This window comes from Mustela lutreola, chromosome 1 (genome assembly GCF_030435805.1).
Source record: "Mustela lutreola isolate mMusLut2 chromosome 1, mMusLut2.pri, whole genome shotgun sequence".
In the NCBI taxonomy this organism is placed as follows: Eukaryota; Metazoa; Chordata; class Mammalia; order Carnivora; family Mustelidae; genus Mustela; species Mustela lutreola.
In genome coordinates this window covers 273,089,568-273,104,155 of record NC_081290.1, presented here as the reverse complement: position 1 = coordinate 273,104,155, position 14,588 = coordinate 273,089,568, and the positions used below count along the sequence as shown (strand labels likewise).

The 14,588-nt window shown below is 38.0% G+C and overlaps 1 protein-coding gene across 1 annotated transcript in view; it reads left to right on the top strand.

The window, feature by feature from the left end:
* NUP160 (nucleoporin 160) overlaps positions 1–14,588 on the top strand; it is a 51,596-nt gene that overhangs the window by 23,492 nt on the left and 13,516 nt on the right. The window contains exons 12-23 of the mRNA XM_059142445.1: positions 326–409; positions 753–923; positions 1,681–1,780; positions 2,060–2,225; positions 2,825–2,952; positions 3,044–3,204; positions 6,321–6,454; positions 7,174–7,244; positions 7,790–7,949; positions 8,822–8,891; positions 9,474–9,572; positions 10,740–10,859. Of these exons, the coding sequence (XP_058998428.1) occupies positions 326–409; positions 753–923; positions 1,681–1,780; positions 2,060–2,225; positions 2,825–2,952; positions 3,044–3,204; positions 6,321–6,454; positions 7,174–7,244; positions 7,790–7,949; positions 8,822–8,891; positions 9,474–9,572; positions 10,740–10,859 (1,464 nt within the window). The remainder of the gene's footprint in view (positions 1–325; positions 410–752; positions 924–1,680; positions 1,781–2,059; positions 2,226–2,824; positions 2,953–3,043; positions 3,205–6,320; positions 6,455–7,173; positions 7,245–7,789; positions 7,950–8,821; positions 8,892–9,473; positions 9,573–10,739; positions 10,860–14,588) is intronic.

The window sequence follows — 14,588 nt, the reverse complement described above, 5'->3', positions numbered from 1 at the left end:
GAGTAGTAATAGCCTTTCAGGGTTTGGGGGAATTTTTTTTTTTTTTTTTTTTTTTGCTTTTTTGTAATCTAGCTTATCCTATTATATATCCTATTATAATTCTGACAGATTCATGGATTTCTGTTGTTTCTGGTCTACAGAAATAATTTTTTTAAAAAAGAAAATTATTTCAAACTTGCTATGATTTTATATACAGTAATTATTTGTTCAGGCATGTTCAGTTTCTGCTATATAACTGTATTGGCCCAGTGCCTTCCAAACTCAAGTATTTTTCATTTAGTTTTGGTTAGTATATAATACTCTAAAATGTCTCTTTTAATTTTAGATTTTCTGCCGAGGAACTGAGAGGAATTTAGATCTTTCCTGGAGTGACCTAAAGAAAGAAGTCACTTTAGCTGTTGAAAGTGAGGTGAGGTTTTGGTAGAGAAAGAATGATCATCTCTTGGTACAGGGTAGATTGGTACTGAGGAATTGTTCAAATTGTTCACTGGACCTTGTTAGTAGGAAGTATAAATGTTTAAACCTTTTAATTTGAGATTTATATATATAAAATATCTTTATATATATGTATTTTGACTACATATCCTACATATGTAGTCAATGGTGTGTAATGCATAAGGGATATTTCATTTGGCTCTAACTTAGTAAAATGATATTAGACAGTTATGTTTTGGGGAAGAAAGATCCCAAATGGTATTAAGAATTTTTCTCTCTCTCTCTCTTTTCTTTTCCCCCTTTTTCTTCTTTGCCAGCTCCAAGGAAGTGTAACAGAATATGAATTTTCCCAGGAGGAATTTCGAAACTTACAACAGGAATTCTGGTGCAAGTTCTATGCCTGTTGTCTTCAGTACCAAGAAGCCCTCTCTCATCCTCTTGCCCTGCATTTGAATCCACACACAAACATGGTGTGCCTGCTGAAAAAAGTAAGGGAGCTAAAGCATATAGAAGAACTCCTTTAGATGCTTCTGCAGATCTTTCAAACTATCAGTCTCTCAAATGTTGTAGTTAGTTTTTAGAGCTTTGTATTCTTTTTTCTTTCAGAATTATAGTTCATTTCTATTTAGATAGTCTTCCTTAATATTTTTAATTTTCTTGCATTTTCCTTTATTTATCTTATTATGTATTGAAGTGATTTCAGATTTTAAAGAGTTACAGGAGTAGCACAAAGAACGTTTGTATGACCTTCGCCCAGATTCGTTTGTTAACTTCCATTTGCTTTCCTTCCTTTTATACAGACACATTTTTCTTCTTAAGCCATTTGAGAGTTAGTCATAGACATTATGCCCTTTTATCCTTAAATATTTTACTGTGTATCTTAAAAACAGTGTAATCTTACATAACCACAGCACAATTTAAAGATCAGATAATTCGTTATTTATATGATATTGTACTGTTACATTCTGATTTTACCACTTATGCCCATAATTTTTCCTCTGATCTAGGGTCCAATCTAAGCTCTTGGATATATTTGGTCGTCATGTTTATTTAGCTTAATCTTGAGCTTTTGTCAGCCTTTCTTTGTCTTTGATGACACTAACATTTTTTGACTATACCTATTTTATAGAATGTCTCTCAGCTTGGATGTGTCTGGTGTTCCTCATCATAAGATTCAGGTCTCAATTTTTTTATACCTGTAAACATTCATTGAAAAAAGTGTAATTGGAAGATTTGTATTTCCAGGGGTACCTGTCTTTCCTTGTGCCTTCCTCCTTAGTGGATCATTTGTATCTCCTGCCGGATGAAAACCTTTTGGCAGAGGATGAGGCAGCTATATCTGATGGTAATAATACTTAATGTGTCCCTATTTAAGTCCCTTCCTTCATGAGCCCTATGCTTTTTTTCAAGTGGATGCAAAAAACAAACTTCGATTGCCACTGTGACCTTTCCTAGTCAATTTACCACAGTATAGATATGTGAGGAAAACTGAAGAGGCCTGAGCATCTCCAGGACCTCAGATAGATTCTTGGTGTTTAATTATTAATATTTTATGTTAGTATAATATTAATCAGTGACTCTTCATTGGCTCGAGTCATGAATGTTAACTCTCTCTTACTTGTAGATGTGGATGTTGCTCGGGATGTTATGTGTCTTATAAAATGCCTTCGGCTGATTGGAGAGTCAATAACTGTGGATATGTCAGCAGTGATGGAAATGAGCTGTTACAACCTACAGTCTCCAGAAAAGGCTGCAGAACAGATTCTGGAAGATTTGATCACTATTGATGTGTAAGGAGAATTTAGGGTAAAGTGCATTTCCTAATAGAAATTTAGCAAATTTTAGTGCCAACATCAAGTTTTTAATTACATTCAAGTCCATGCAAAGTAGTGGTTTGAAGTTAAAATGAGTTGCTGTAATTCTGAATAGGCGTCTCTGCATTTATTTATTTATTTTTATTATTTTTTTTTTTAATTTGACAGAGATCACAAGTAGGCAGAGAGGCAGGCAGAGAGAGAGGAGGAAGCAGGCTCCCTGCTGAGCAGAGTGCCTGATGCAGGGCTCGAACCCAGGACCCTGGGATCATGACCTGATCTCTGCCTGCCTCTCTGCCTACTTGTAATCTCTCTCTCTCTCTCTCAGACAAATAAATAAATAAAATCTTTAAAAAAATAAAAGTATTTTCTCAAATGCATTTTGTCTGTCATTTCTAAAAGAATGAGGAAAAATTTGCTATATGAAGTTAAAGTATCTTGTATGCCAGAGTGATTATCTCCACTCCCTTATTGCGTATTTGGTCTTCCTGTTTCATAGAGCCCTTAGCTTATAGGATTTATAGAGTCTTTGTTACATATGCTCAGTAGTAATAGTTTTCTGATTGTCCTTCCAGAGAAAATGTGATGGAGGATATTTGCAGTAAACTGCAAGAGATCAAGAACCCAATCCAGGCCATTGGGCTACTTGTGCGGGAAATGGACTATGAGACAGAAGTGGAAATGGAAAAGGGGTTCAATCCAGGTGAATGACCACAAACGTGTCTCTTTGATTTAGAGAAAACGATTTAACTCCTTTTAACTTCTTTTCCTTTTTTTCCTCCTCTTCATTATAGCTCAGCCTTTGAATATTCGAATGAATCTTTCCCAGCTGTATGGTAGCAACACAGCAGCGTGTATTGTTTGCAGAGGTGTGTGTAAAATTGCCAGTACTCGATTCCTGATTTGCCGAGACCTTTTGATATTACAACATCTGTTAATGAGGTTGGGTGATGCTGTAAGTACTGCCTGAGGGAAACTTATAAAACCTACTTACACAAAGCAGCACCTGGGTGGTTCAGTGGGTTAAAGCCTCTGCCTTCGGCTCGAGTCCTGGTCTCAGGGTCCTGGGATCAAGCCCCGCATTGGGCTCTCTACTCAGCGGGGAGCCTGCTTCCTCCTCTTTCTCTCTCTCTCTGCCTGCCTCTCTGCCTACTTGTGATCTCTTTCTGTCAAATAAATAAATAAAATCTTTGAAAAAAAAAAAAAACCCTACTCACACAGAGCAGAATGTGCAGACTTTTGTCTTTGTTCACTGCTCTGTCACCTACATTTGACCTGTAGTGAGTGTCTAAAATGCAGATTAAGGGGTCGCCTGGGTGGCTCAGTGGGTTAAAGCCTCTGCTTTCAGCTCAGGTCATGATCCCAGGGTCCTGAGATCGAGCCCTACATCAGGCTCTCTGCTCCGCAGGGAGCCTGCTTCCCCCTCTCTCTCTGCCTGCCTCTCTGCCTACTTGTGATCCTTGTCTGTGAAATAAATAAATAAAATCTTTAAAAAAAATAAAATAAAATACAGATTAAGAACATACATGACAGGGACGCTGGGTTGGCCCAGTCAGTTAAGTGTCTGCCTTCAGCTCAGGTCATGACCCTGGGATCCTGGGATAGAGCCCCATGTTGAGCTCCCTGCTCCGCAGGAGCCTGCTTCTCCCTCTCCCTCTGCCTGCCTCTCTCCCTGCTTGTGTGGGCGCACTCTCTCTGTCCAATAAATAAATAAAATTATAAATTAAGTAAAATATTTAAAAATTAAAAAAAAGAACATATATTACATGGGCCACCTGCTCACTCAGTCAGAAGAGCATGCAGCTCTTGAGTTTGAGTCCCATGTTGGGTATAGAGATTACTTAAATAGGGGTGCCTGGGTGGTTCAGTTGGTTAAGTGTCAGACTCTTGATCTCAGCTCAGGTCTCAATCTCAGGGTCATGAGTTCAAGCCCTGCATTGGGCTCCACGCTGGGGATGGAGCCTACTTTTTAAAAAATTAAATAATTAAGCTTTTAAAAAAGCACACATGAAGCAGGTTAATTTGCAGTTAATCTTTGTATGTATAGCGGTGGGGAAATTTCCCAGGGTGGCTCTCCAAATTTTAGTATTGTTAGTAACTACTTTGCTTGTGATAGTAGGGTACCAGTTAGTGTGGAGGAGAAAGGAAGAAGAAAAGGAGTTGTATTTCTGCAGTACAAAATTTAGCCTAAGCACATTCTTTTTTAGGATGTATGTATTTGTTTCAGAAAGATAGCATGTGCATAGGTTGGGGGGCTTGGAGGGAGAGAGAGAATCTCAAGGAGGCTCCATTCCCAGCCTGGAGCCCACCTCAGGGCTCCATGTCATGACCCTGGGATCATGACCTGATCAGACTCTCAACCAACTGTGTGTGCTACCTTGGGGTCCTCCCAGCTCCATTCTGTGCTTCCTCTTCATCCTAATCTTCTTAGGCCACCTAACTCTTGTTCCACTACTAAATGTTCCATATTTGGAGAATGCCTTTCTGGCAGGAGCTCCACTTGTCTCTCAGTGGGTCATTTCATCCAAGTGTGACAAGGGGTCTGGCTCACTAACTCCTGTTAATGTAAAAAGAAATTCAAGGCCTTTGGGACTCACAGAGCTATTTATATATTTCAAATCAGAATTTATTAACTCAAATATGTTAATAATGGTAGAATTTCGGGTAAAAGTAAGGAGGACATTTAGGAAGATGATTTGTTCAGGACCACTAGGGAGATACAGGGGCCTTTCCTGAGAGGCTGGTACTTAGAGCAGCCATTAGTGAGTTCTTTTTAGTCTTTGCAGTCTTACATTTCCTCAGGGGTTTTTATGGGGCTTTTTGTTTGTTTGTTAATTATAACCATTGTTTTTTTTTTCTAAGTATAGAATAGATGTTCATTATAGAACAAGCCTTATATGTAAGCCTCTGTCTGTAAACAAGAAAAATTAAAACTCCTCTGTAATGGACCCAGTGACAACTGGGATAACATTTTGGTGTAGACCCTTTGTTCTCAAACGTTTTGTTTATTTCTAGAATTAGGATATGCTACATGGTGTTTTTGTAATCTGATTGTTTTTATTCTACCTCACACAGCTAATCAGTATTTTCACGTGTCATTAAGTATTCTACTACAAAATTCTTTTTTTTTTTTTTTTTTTAAAGATTTTATTTATTTATTTGACAGAGAGAGATCACAAGTAGGCAGAGAGGCAGGCAGAGAGAGAGAGAGAGGAGGAAGCAGGCTCCCTGATGAGCAGAGAGCCCGGATGCGGGACTCGATCCCAGGACCCTGAGATCATGACCTGAGCCGAAGGCAGCGGCTTAACCCACTGAGCCACCCAGGCGCCCTACAAAATTCTTTTTAATAGTTAACCTAGTACAGTTTTATTCAACCAGTCACATTTGTGACCGGATTGTTGCCAGTTTCTTCCTTATACCTATAAATATCCGTACACCTCTACTATATTTCTGAGATAAATTCTCAAAACTGTAATTGATTACTCACAACCTATGCACATTTTTAAGGCTTTTGGTGGTATTTCCAAATTCTCCTGTAATGTTCAAAACTGTTTTTATCCACATAAGGAAGGGCTTAGATTTCCCTGTTCCTGTTCTTGAATTCTGAGCCCGCAGATTCAGTGAAAGTTACACTTTTCTTTTCTCTTTTCACCATCAGCATTTTTGTACTGTTAAATCTTTGGGTAGATATTTTTGCTACCCTAAAATTAAGGTGTGTAGCCTTTATGTATATATGTTGCTTTCTGTGTGTGCCTTTTGTAACTGTGTTTTTTTTGTTTTGTTTTGTTTTAATTTTACCTCCACCCAGGGTGCCTGGGCGGTTCAGTGGGTTAAAGCCTCTGCTTTTGGCTCAGGTCATGATCCCAGGGTCCTGGGATCGAGCCCCGCATCGGGCTCTCTGCTCAGCAGGGAGCCTGCTTTCCTTCCTCTCTCTCTGCCTGCCTCTCTGCCTACTTGTGATCTCTGTCAAATAAATTAAAAAATAATAATAATAATTTTACCTCCACCCAAACTTTGTTACCATCACTAATCGCTATGTATGGTCTCATCCACCCCACCCATCATGTACAGGTGATCTTGGGAGCTGGTCAGCTCATTCAAGACCAGCAAGACCTACTACACCGAACAACTCCTCTACTCTTGTCTTATTATCTCATTAAGTGGGGAACTCAATGCTTGGCAACTGATGTTCCAGTTGACACACTGTGAGTTTCATTATTTCGTTATTTTTAAAATAAAGTATGAGTTTGGTTATTTTTTTTCATTGTCTTAAAAAAAATTGTAAACATTATGCAGTTCCATGATTTGCCTATAAAATTCAGAGCATTTAGCTGCTTCGATTTCCAAAGGTTGAAGGCAGTTTATAAAAAGGATCAAAATACTAGATATACATTATTATATATGTGGTTTTCTGAAAAGAAAAAATGTTTATTCTTAAGTGGAAATTGAAAACATACACAATTGCTAAAATTTGTTATTTCTAAGAAACTGTTGAGAGAGTTTTACGCTAACTACCCATTTTTTAATGCTTTTTCTAAAATTGATGTGGAGTTGACACAACGTTACATGAGTTTCAGGTGTACCATTATTGTGTGTGTGTGTGTGTGTGTGTGTGTGTGTGTGTGTTTGTGTGTGTGTTTAATATAAAGATAAATCCTGTTGAAGGCCAAATAGATGAGGTCACAGGGCAAGTTAGACCCCACACAAAAACATACTAGTTAGGAAAGGTAGGCCAAGCTGCTTTATAACCAAAAGAAAAAGGAGAATCTATTACTTAGAAGAATTACACTTTCAGTAAGATAAACTATCTTCTTTGGTAATATGCTTTCCATAGAGCTTTTATGTACAACTTACTAACAATGTCATTGGGAGACTCGTAATAATATTTTTGTAGAACTGCTGTATTTTTCTCTGTTCTCAACAGGGAGTCCAATCTCCAACACTTGTCAGTGCTGGAACTGACGGACTCTGGTGCTATAATGGCAAATAAGTTTGGTAAGGACTAGACTGTGTGAATTTGATTATAAATTTGGCGTTTATTGGGTATTCATTAAACAGATCCTTTACCACTTCTGCTGCTTTCATTTGGGGAGGTTCATAAGCAAGCTGTGGCCTGAGGGCTGCAAAAGGGAGTCCATGAAACCCCAGGCAGCCCAAATCAGGCATAAACTAAGGGTATTGCATATATAAACATATATATGGGGGCACCCAGGTGGCTCAGTCGTTAGTCTGCCTTTGGCTCAGGTCATGAACCTGGGGTCCTGGACTCCCAAAGACGCTTAGGTATAGTGAAATCAGTGAAAAGAATAAGGAATGAGTGCACTGTTGATTTAAATGGCTTTTTATTGCATTTGTATAGTACTTCATACTTTATAACTGCTTTTACTTATATTGCTGTTGCTTACACCCATGATGCATTTTATATTTTGAAATAATAAATGTTATTTATTTGAAGTGTAAAATGAGTTAGTAAATCATCTTAGTTGAAAATTGACTCTACTATCACAAATTGACGGTTGTCATAACCTTTTCTTTTTAAGTATCTAGCCCTCAGACAATTGTGGAATTATTCTTCCAAGAAGTTGCAAGAAAACATATCATATCTCATCTCTTCTCTCAACCAAAGGCACCTCTGAGCCAAACTGGGTTGAATTGGCCCGAGATGATTACTGCAACTACCAATTATTTACTGCAGCTTTTGTATCCTTTTATTTAAAAGCCAGTTAGGGGCTTCTGGGTGGTTCCATAAGTTGGCTAAGTGGCCAGCTCTTGACTTTGCCTCAGGTCATGATGTCTGGGTCCTGGTATCAAGCCCTGCGTCAGGCTCCGCCCTCAGCAGGGAGTCTACTTGAGAATTCATTCGCTCATCCCTCTCCCGCTCCTACCCTGACTCACTCACTCACTCTCTCTCTCTCTTTCTCATAAATAAGTGAATCTTAAAAAAAAATAATAAAAGCCAGTTAAAAATGTGTTTTCTGTCTAAATAGCCTAAGGCTCTTATTCTCCCTGTATAATGAAGATTCTTATTGAGATTGGGTGCTTAAAACCTAGATCTCTTTTGAAACATTATATGTCCTCAAGTATTTATTGAATGGCTCTGTATCTCAGACACTATGGTAGAAGCTGGGCGTCCAGTGGCGTCACCAGTATGTACAGTGTATCAGAGTTGGAAGTGGTTGCCCAGGGTTGAAATACATGGTTTAGCCATAGTTAATTGAGTTCTGAGTTAGGTGACTAGGCTTCTAGTATATAACCTTCAAACCATGTTTGTCTAATATAAGAACATGTGCTCTGCCACCTTCTCTTTACCTTCTTTTTAAAAAATTAAGTCAATTTGGGGAGGGTATGTGCTATGGTGAGTGCTGTGAAATGTATAAACCTGGTGATTCACAGACCTGTACCCCTGGGGCTAATAATACATTCATGTTTATTTAAAACTTTAAAAATTATTTATAAATAAATAAAAATTAAGTCATTGCGTGGACTTTGATGTCCAATATGTGTGTGTATACACACATACACGTATGTATGTTTGCCAAAAAAGTTAAAAAATCTCCTTATCCAGTGACTAGATGGCCTAGCAATCCCGGATGTCTCTTTCTGGAATGTTTGATGGGAAATTGTCAGTATGTACAATTGCAGGTGAGTGCTATTGAATATTTCAGGTTTAATCATTCTGGTAAAGAATGGGATTTCAGAAATTTTTTTCTGTGTAAATGTTATCTACACTTTAACTGGCTAATAATAAGAACCACAATAATTTAAACTTGAGTGTACCAAAACATGCCCCAGAGACATTTTCTTTACTTCTTTCTTGACATGTCATTCCTAATGTATTTTTTTTTCTAGAGTATCTTGTTTTGCTTGTTTAATCCTGTTAGGTTCTCTTTATACTAAAACAAACACACCATTGTCTTCCTATAAATCCTTTAAAGGAATCTAGTCATTAAACCAGTAAATACAAAAGTTGAAAATTGTTAAGTCAGAAAAGTGTTTGTGTGTTTACATGTAATGGTGTTATTAGAGTCCTGTTTTTTTTTTTTTTAAGTATCTAACCTAATACAAGAGTAAATTAACAGGATTAGATTTTAATTTCCAGATGATTTCAGGAAATACGCCTTTTGTGTTAATTGACCTCTGTCTTTTTCTGTCTTTGAAGAACTTGGGAGTGGTTATCTCCTTATATTTGTTTTCTAATCAGAAAGCACCTTTTATGCCTTTAAGGATTATATTCAACTGCTGCGTCCCTGGTGTCAAGTCAATGTTGGTTCCTGTCGATTTATGCTGGGACGATGCTACCTGGTTACAGGAGAGGGACAGAAGGTAAATTGCATTTGAATGATGAACCAACTTCAGTGCAAAGAGGACACAGTCTCCATTTAACTAGGTTAGAGGGATGGGAGGCGTGGAATCCTCTAGATAAGAATAAAGACGATTAGTACCAGCAAGAGCCATATGGGGATTGTTCAGCTTTCATGTGCTTTGCAAATTAGTTAGAACATGGGAAAACATGAAGAAGAAGGCATTAAAACCCTTTTGCCTCTGTGTTGGTGTTTTTAGGGATGAATTTTGTAAATCAAATTTATTACTCAGTTACATGTTTTCATCATATACTTTTTTAATTTTATGCTGCTTTCTCATCCTCATTATGGAAGTTTACCTTTTTTTTTTTTTAAGATTTTATTTATTTAGGGACGCCTGGGTGGCTCAGTTGGTTGGACGACTGCCTTCGGCTCAGGTCATGATCCTGGAGTCCCGGGATCGAGTCCCGCATCGGGCTCCCAGCTCCATGGAGAGTCTGCTTCTCTCTCTGACCTTCTCCTCACTCATGCTCTCTCTCACTGTCTCTCTCTCAAATAAATAAATAAAATCTTTAAAAAAAAAAAAAAAAGATTTTATTTATTTATTAGACAGAGATCACAAGTAGGCAGAGAGGGAGGCGGGGCTTCCTGCCAAGCAGAGAGCCTGATGGTGGGGCTCTATCCCAGGACCCTGAAACCATCGCCTGAGCCGAAGGCAGAGGCTTAATTAACCCAAGCCACCCAGGTGCCCCAAAGTTTACCTTTCTGATTTGTTCCCTGACATCCTGTTTATGTAAATTTTCAAACATGCAGGAAAGTTTAAACACTTAAAATAAACAATCATATACTCACCACTCAAATTCTGCAAATGTTAACATGTTACTATGCTACTGTATATTTATCCGTCAATTTTCTTATTAAAGTTAACTTTTTAATAGCATTTAAGTTAAAAAGTGAGATGAGATAAGTTAAAGAAAAATATTAAATAATGTGTCAAATAGAATTTAGAATGGCAGACATTGTAAATGTAGCCAAGTCTTAATTTTTCTTTTTTGGCTTTCCTTTAGCACCTGAAACCAGCCTGCCCTTCCCCCACCCCGTGCTCCCCTCCCCTATCCTCCACACCGGTGACTTTTAAGCAGCTAGAACAGTTCATTGTAAGTCATTTTGTATTCTTTTATTTCTCCAGGCTCTGGATTGCTTCCGCCATGCAGCATCTGAGGTGGGCAAAGAGGAGTTCTTGGATCGCTTGATTCGCTCAGAGGATGGTGAGATTGTGTCCACCCCCAAGATGCAGTATTATGATAAGGTACATTATGATGTAGTTTGGTCCTTCTTAAACCACCCTGTGTAAAAATGTATCTGAAATCATTGTTTTGATATTTGGGAAGAAAAGTAATGTAAAAACTTAATCGTTCCCTGAACTTCCAAGAGAAGAGAAACGAATTTGCCTGGAGAAATTAAAGAAATGTGTATTTTAATAAAATAGGTGAGTGTTTCTAACTTAAGTGAAATTCCCATCATGATACCAGTTTATTAGCCTGGTCATCAGAACTTTATTGACACTAGTCTTGCCTAAAGCTCAAGGAATTAACTTGGAATACTGTATTTAGCCTTAGTTTAAGATTTGGACCTCGCTGTCCCTCCTGACCTTTCTTCCCATCAGTGTTTTCTCTGGTCATTTAGTTCTAGAAAGAGTGGTGTGCTTACTATCTCATGCAAGCCAGGCGTACACTCTGTTTCCCTCAAGACCTTTCTACCTGCTATTCCCCTTTTCCCAGAGAGTCAAGCCTCAAGCCTCATTTCATTGAAGTCTCTGTGTCTGTCACCACAACATTTAACCATGCTTGATGTTTAAGCTTTAGGTAACTATTTGTTGTTACCTGTTATTTCCCACCAAAAAGAAAAATGCGACAGAGACAGGCATAACCATTTGGTTCCTTGCTTGTAAAAGAGACAGATGATTTTTTTTTTTTTTAAGTGAGCTCTGTACCCATTGTGAGGCTTGAATTCATGACCCTGAGATCAAGAGTTACATGCTATACTGACTGAGCCAACCAGCACCGCAAGATAGATGAATTTTTACTGAAATAGATTTGTAGCTCTTAATAACCATCCACATCCTTCTGATGAAATTATTTTGAATTCAAAGGATTTTTTCAAGATTTATTTTATTTATTTATTTTGGAGAGAGAAAGCACATGAGCAGGGTAGGGATGCTGAGCAGGCTCAGCATGGAGCCTGCCAAGGGGCTCAATCTCACGACCCTGAGGTCATGACCTGAACTGAAATCAAGACTTGGTCACTTAACTGACTGAGCCACCCAGGCGCCCCAGGGTTTTTGTTTTTAAGTAATCTCCACACTCACTGTGGGGCTCAGACTCAACAACCCCAAGATCAAGAGTTGCACACTCCACCGAGTCAGCCAGTCACCCCTAATTCTAAGGATTTTTAATCGAGGCTGGCTAGATTTGAGGAATTGATAAATCCCCTGAAATTTTGTGCAAAATGATGCTTGTATTTTTTCTGTGGAGAAGTTCTGTAGCTTTCATCACAAGAAACTTACTGATTCAAAAAACATGAAAAATCACTGCTCCAATGGACCCCAAAGCGGGCCTTGGGAAGAAAATACTAGAACTCTCACAAAAGAATAAATTTAGATATGCTAATGTTTTGGGCGCCTGGGTGGCTCAGTCGGTTAAGCAGCTGCCTTCAGCTCAGGTCATGATCTTAGGGTCCTGGGATCGAGCCCCACATCGGGCTCCCTGCCTAGCGAGCAGAAGCCTGCTTCTCCCTCTCCCACTCCCTCTGCTTATGTCAAATAAATAAAATCTAAAAAAAAAAAAATGCTAATGTTTAATATAAGGATCAACTCTGGTGCTCTTATGTGGTCCTTTACCACGTGGTCACTTGTCATTTAGTCTCAAGGTAGATGATCTGAAGAGAGAGGGAGGGTGTCATAGCTGGGACGTGCATTTAGAGGAGCATCTACGCTAGTCCATTCAATTTCAGTAAATTATGTTTGCCCAGTTAAATTGATTTACACATGATATTGCTTCATTTTAATAAAAATCACCTCCACAATTTTTTAAAAAATTCCTTCAGAGAAGCCAGACTAAGAAAGTACAAGCAAATGAGGACAATATAGGGCTGATACTTCTCCCTTTGATACAGGCTCTTCATCAGCCATATTGCAAGGTAAAAACAGTAACAGTCTATAATCAGAACTGACAAGAATCAACTGATAACAGTTGGACTTCTCAGGAATACTATTTTAAAATATAAGTAAGTGTACCTTGAATTAAAATGTCAACTCAAGATAATATGAAACCATGAAAATTATTGTGCACATGAGTGGCTCCATAGGTTTGAGTGTCTGCCTTTACCTTTGACATGATCCCAGGGTCCTGGGATCGAGTCCCACGTGCGGCTCCCTGCTGAGCTGGGAGTCTGCTTCTCCCTCTCCTCCCCTCTGCTCCTGCTCTCTCTCAAATAAATAAATAAATAAAATCTTTAAAAAAAAAAAAAAAGGAAAGAAAATTATCAAGGCATTAAATGTATCCTAATCACCTGTAATGAGTATGAATTGGTTACAACTACTTTGAAAAACTGTTGGGGGGTGCCTGAGTGGCTCAGTTGGTTAAGCATCTGCCTTTGGCTCAGGTCATGATCCCAGGGTCCTGGGGTCTGTTCCACATCAGGCTCCCTGCTCAGTGGGAAGCCTGCTTCTCCCTCTGCCTGCTGCTCCCCTTGCTGTGCCATCTCTCTCTCTCTAACAAATAAATGAGTAAAATCTTTAAGAAGAAAAACTTAATATTTACTAGCTGCAATCATTGATACACCCTATGACCTAGTTATTCCAATTCTGACTATATCCAGAAACATGTACATATTTACCCAAACGATGTGCAATTATGATCCAGGCAGGTATTTATAAAACTCATACACTGGAAATTCAAGTGTCCATTGACTGGATGGATCGATAAATTATGGTATATTCTTTGAATGGACTACCACAGCAATGAAAGGAAATCGTGCATATAATAACAGATCAGTCTTATAAACATGTTAAGCAAAGTAAGAGAAACACAAAAAAATACATACCATAAGATTCGATTTCCATGAAATTAAAAACAGAACAAGTAAAAGTCAGAAGAAGCTGGAAGGAGTCATCTGGGAGCTTTGGAATGCTGCTATGTTTTAATTCTTATTTTAGGTGCTTGTTACATGGATATGTTTACTTTATGAACATTTAATCAGCTGTGTATCTAGAATTTATGTACATTTCTAAATATACGTTATATTTCAAGAAAAAGTATAAAATAAAAACTAAGCACCCAAAACTATTTTATACTATTAATAAAGAAAAGAATAAATAAGTACTAATAAAAATAATTCAAAATGATTTTTATCTATTTCATCTCTATAAATTCATATGCTGAGTGTGTTAAACATAAATTAGAGAGCTGTGTGTACATAAGTATAATACATGTGCACATGTGTACACAGACATTGTTAATAGAGTGGGCAATCAAAAAAGTTTGAAGAGCACTGTACTATCTTGTTTAGAAATAGATTATCTCAAACATTATTCTCTTCAGGGGTTTATAAGGCTATGGTGGCAATTTATTTTCTGGGCTTTAAATTCATCTGTGACCTAAACAGTTACTAGGAGTTACTACTTTAGTTACTAGCTACTAGAAGTTACTAAATAGTTACTAGCAGTGAAATATAGTGTGTTCCTTTAACAAATACTGAGTACCCACTGTGTACTAAACATCGAACGTAAAAGACCCAATAGGAAATTTTACAGCCTGTTATTTGACAGTAGAAAGTCTTTATTTATTTATTTGTTTGTTTGTTTGTTTGTTTAAAGTAATCTCTACACCCACCGTGGGGCTCAAACTCACGACCCTGATATCAAGAGTCGCATGCTCTTCCGACTGAGCCAGCCAGGCGCCCCTAAAGGAAAGTCAAATAGTAACCAAATAATCCTGTCTTGTAGTCAACGTCTTTGATTTAATCTTCATCTTAACTA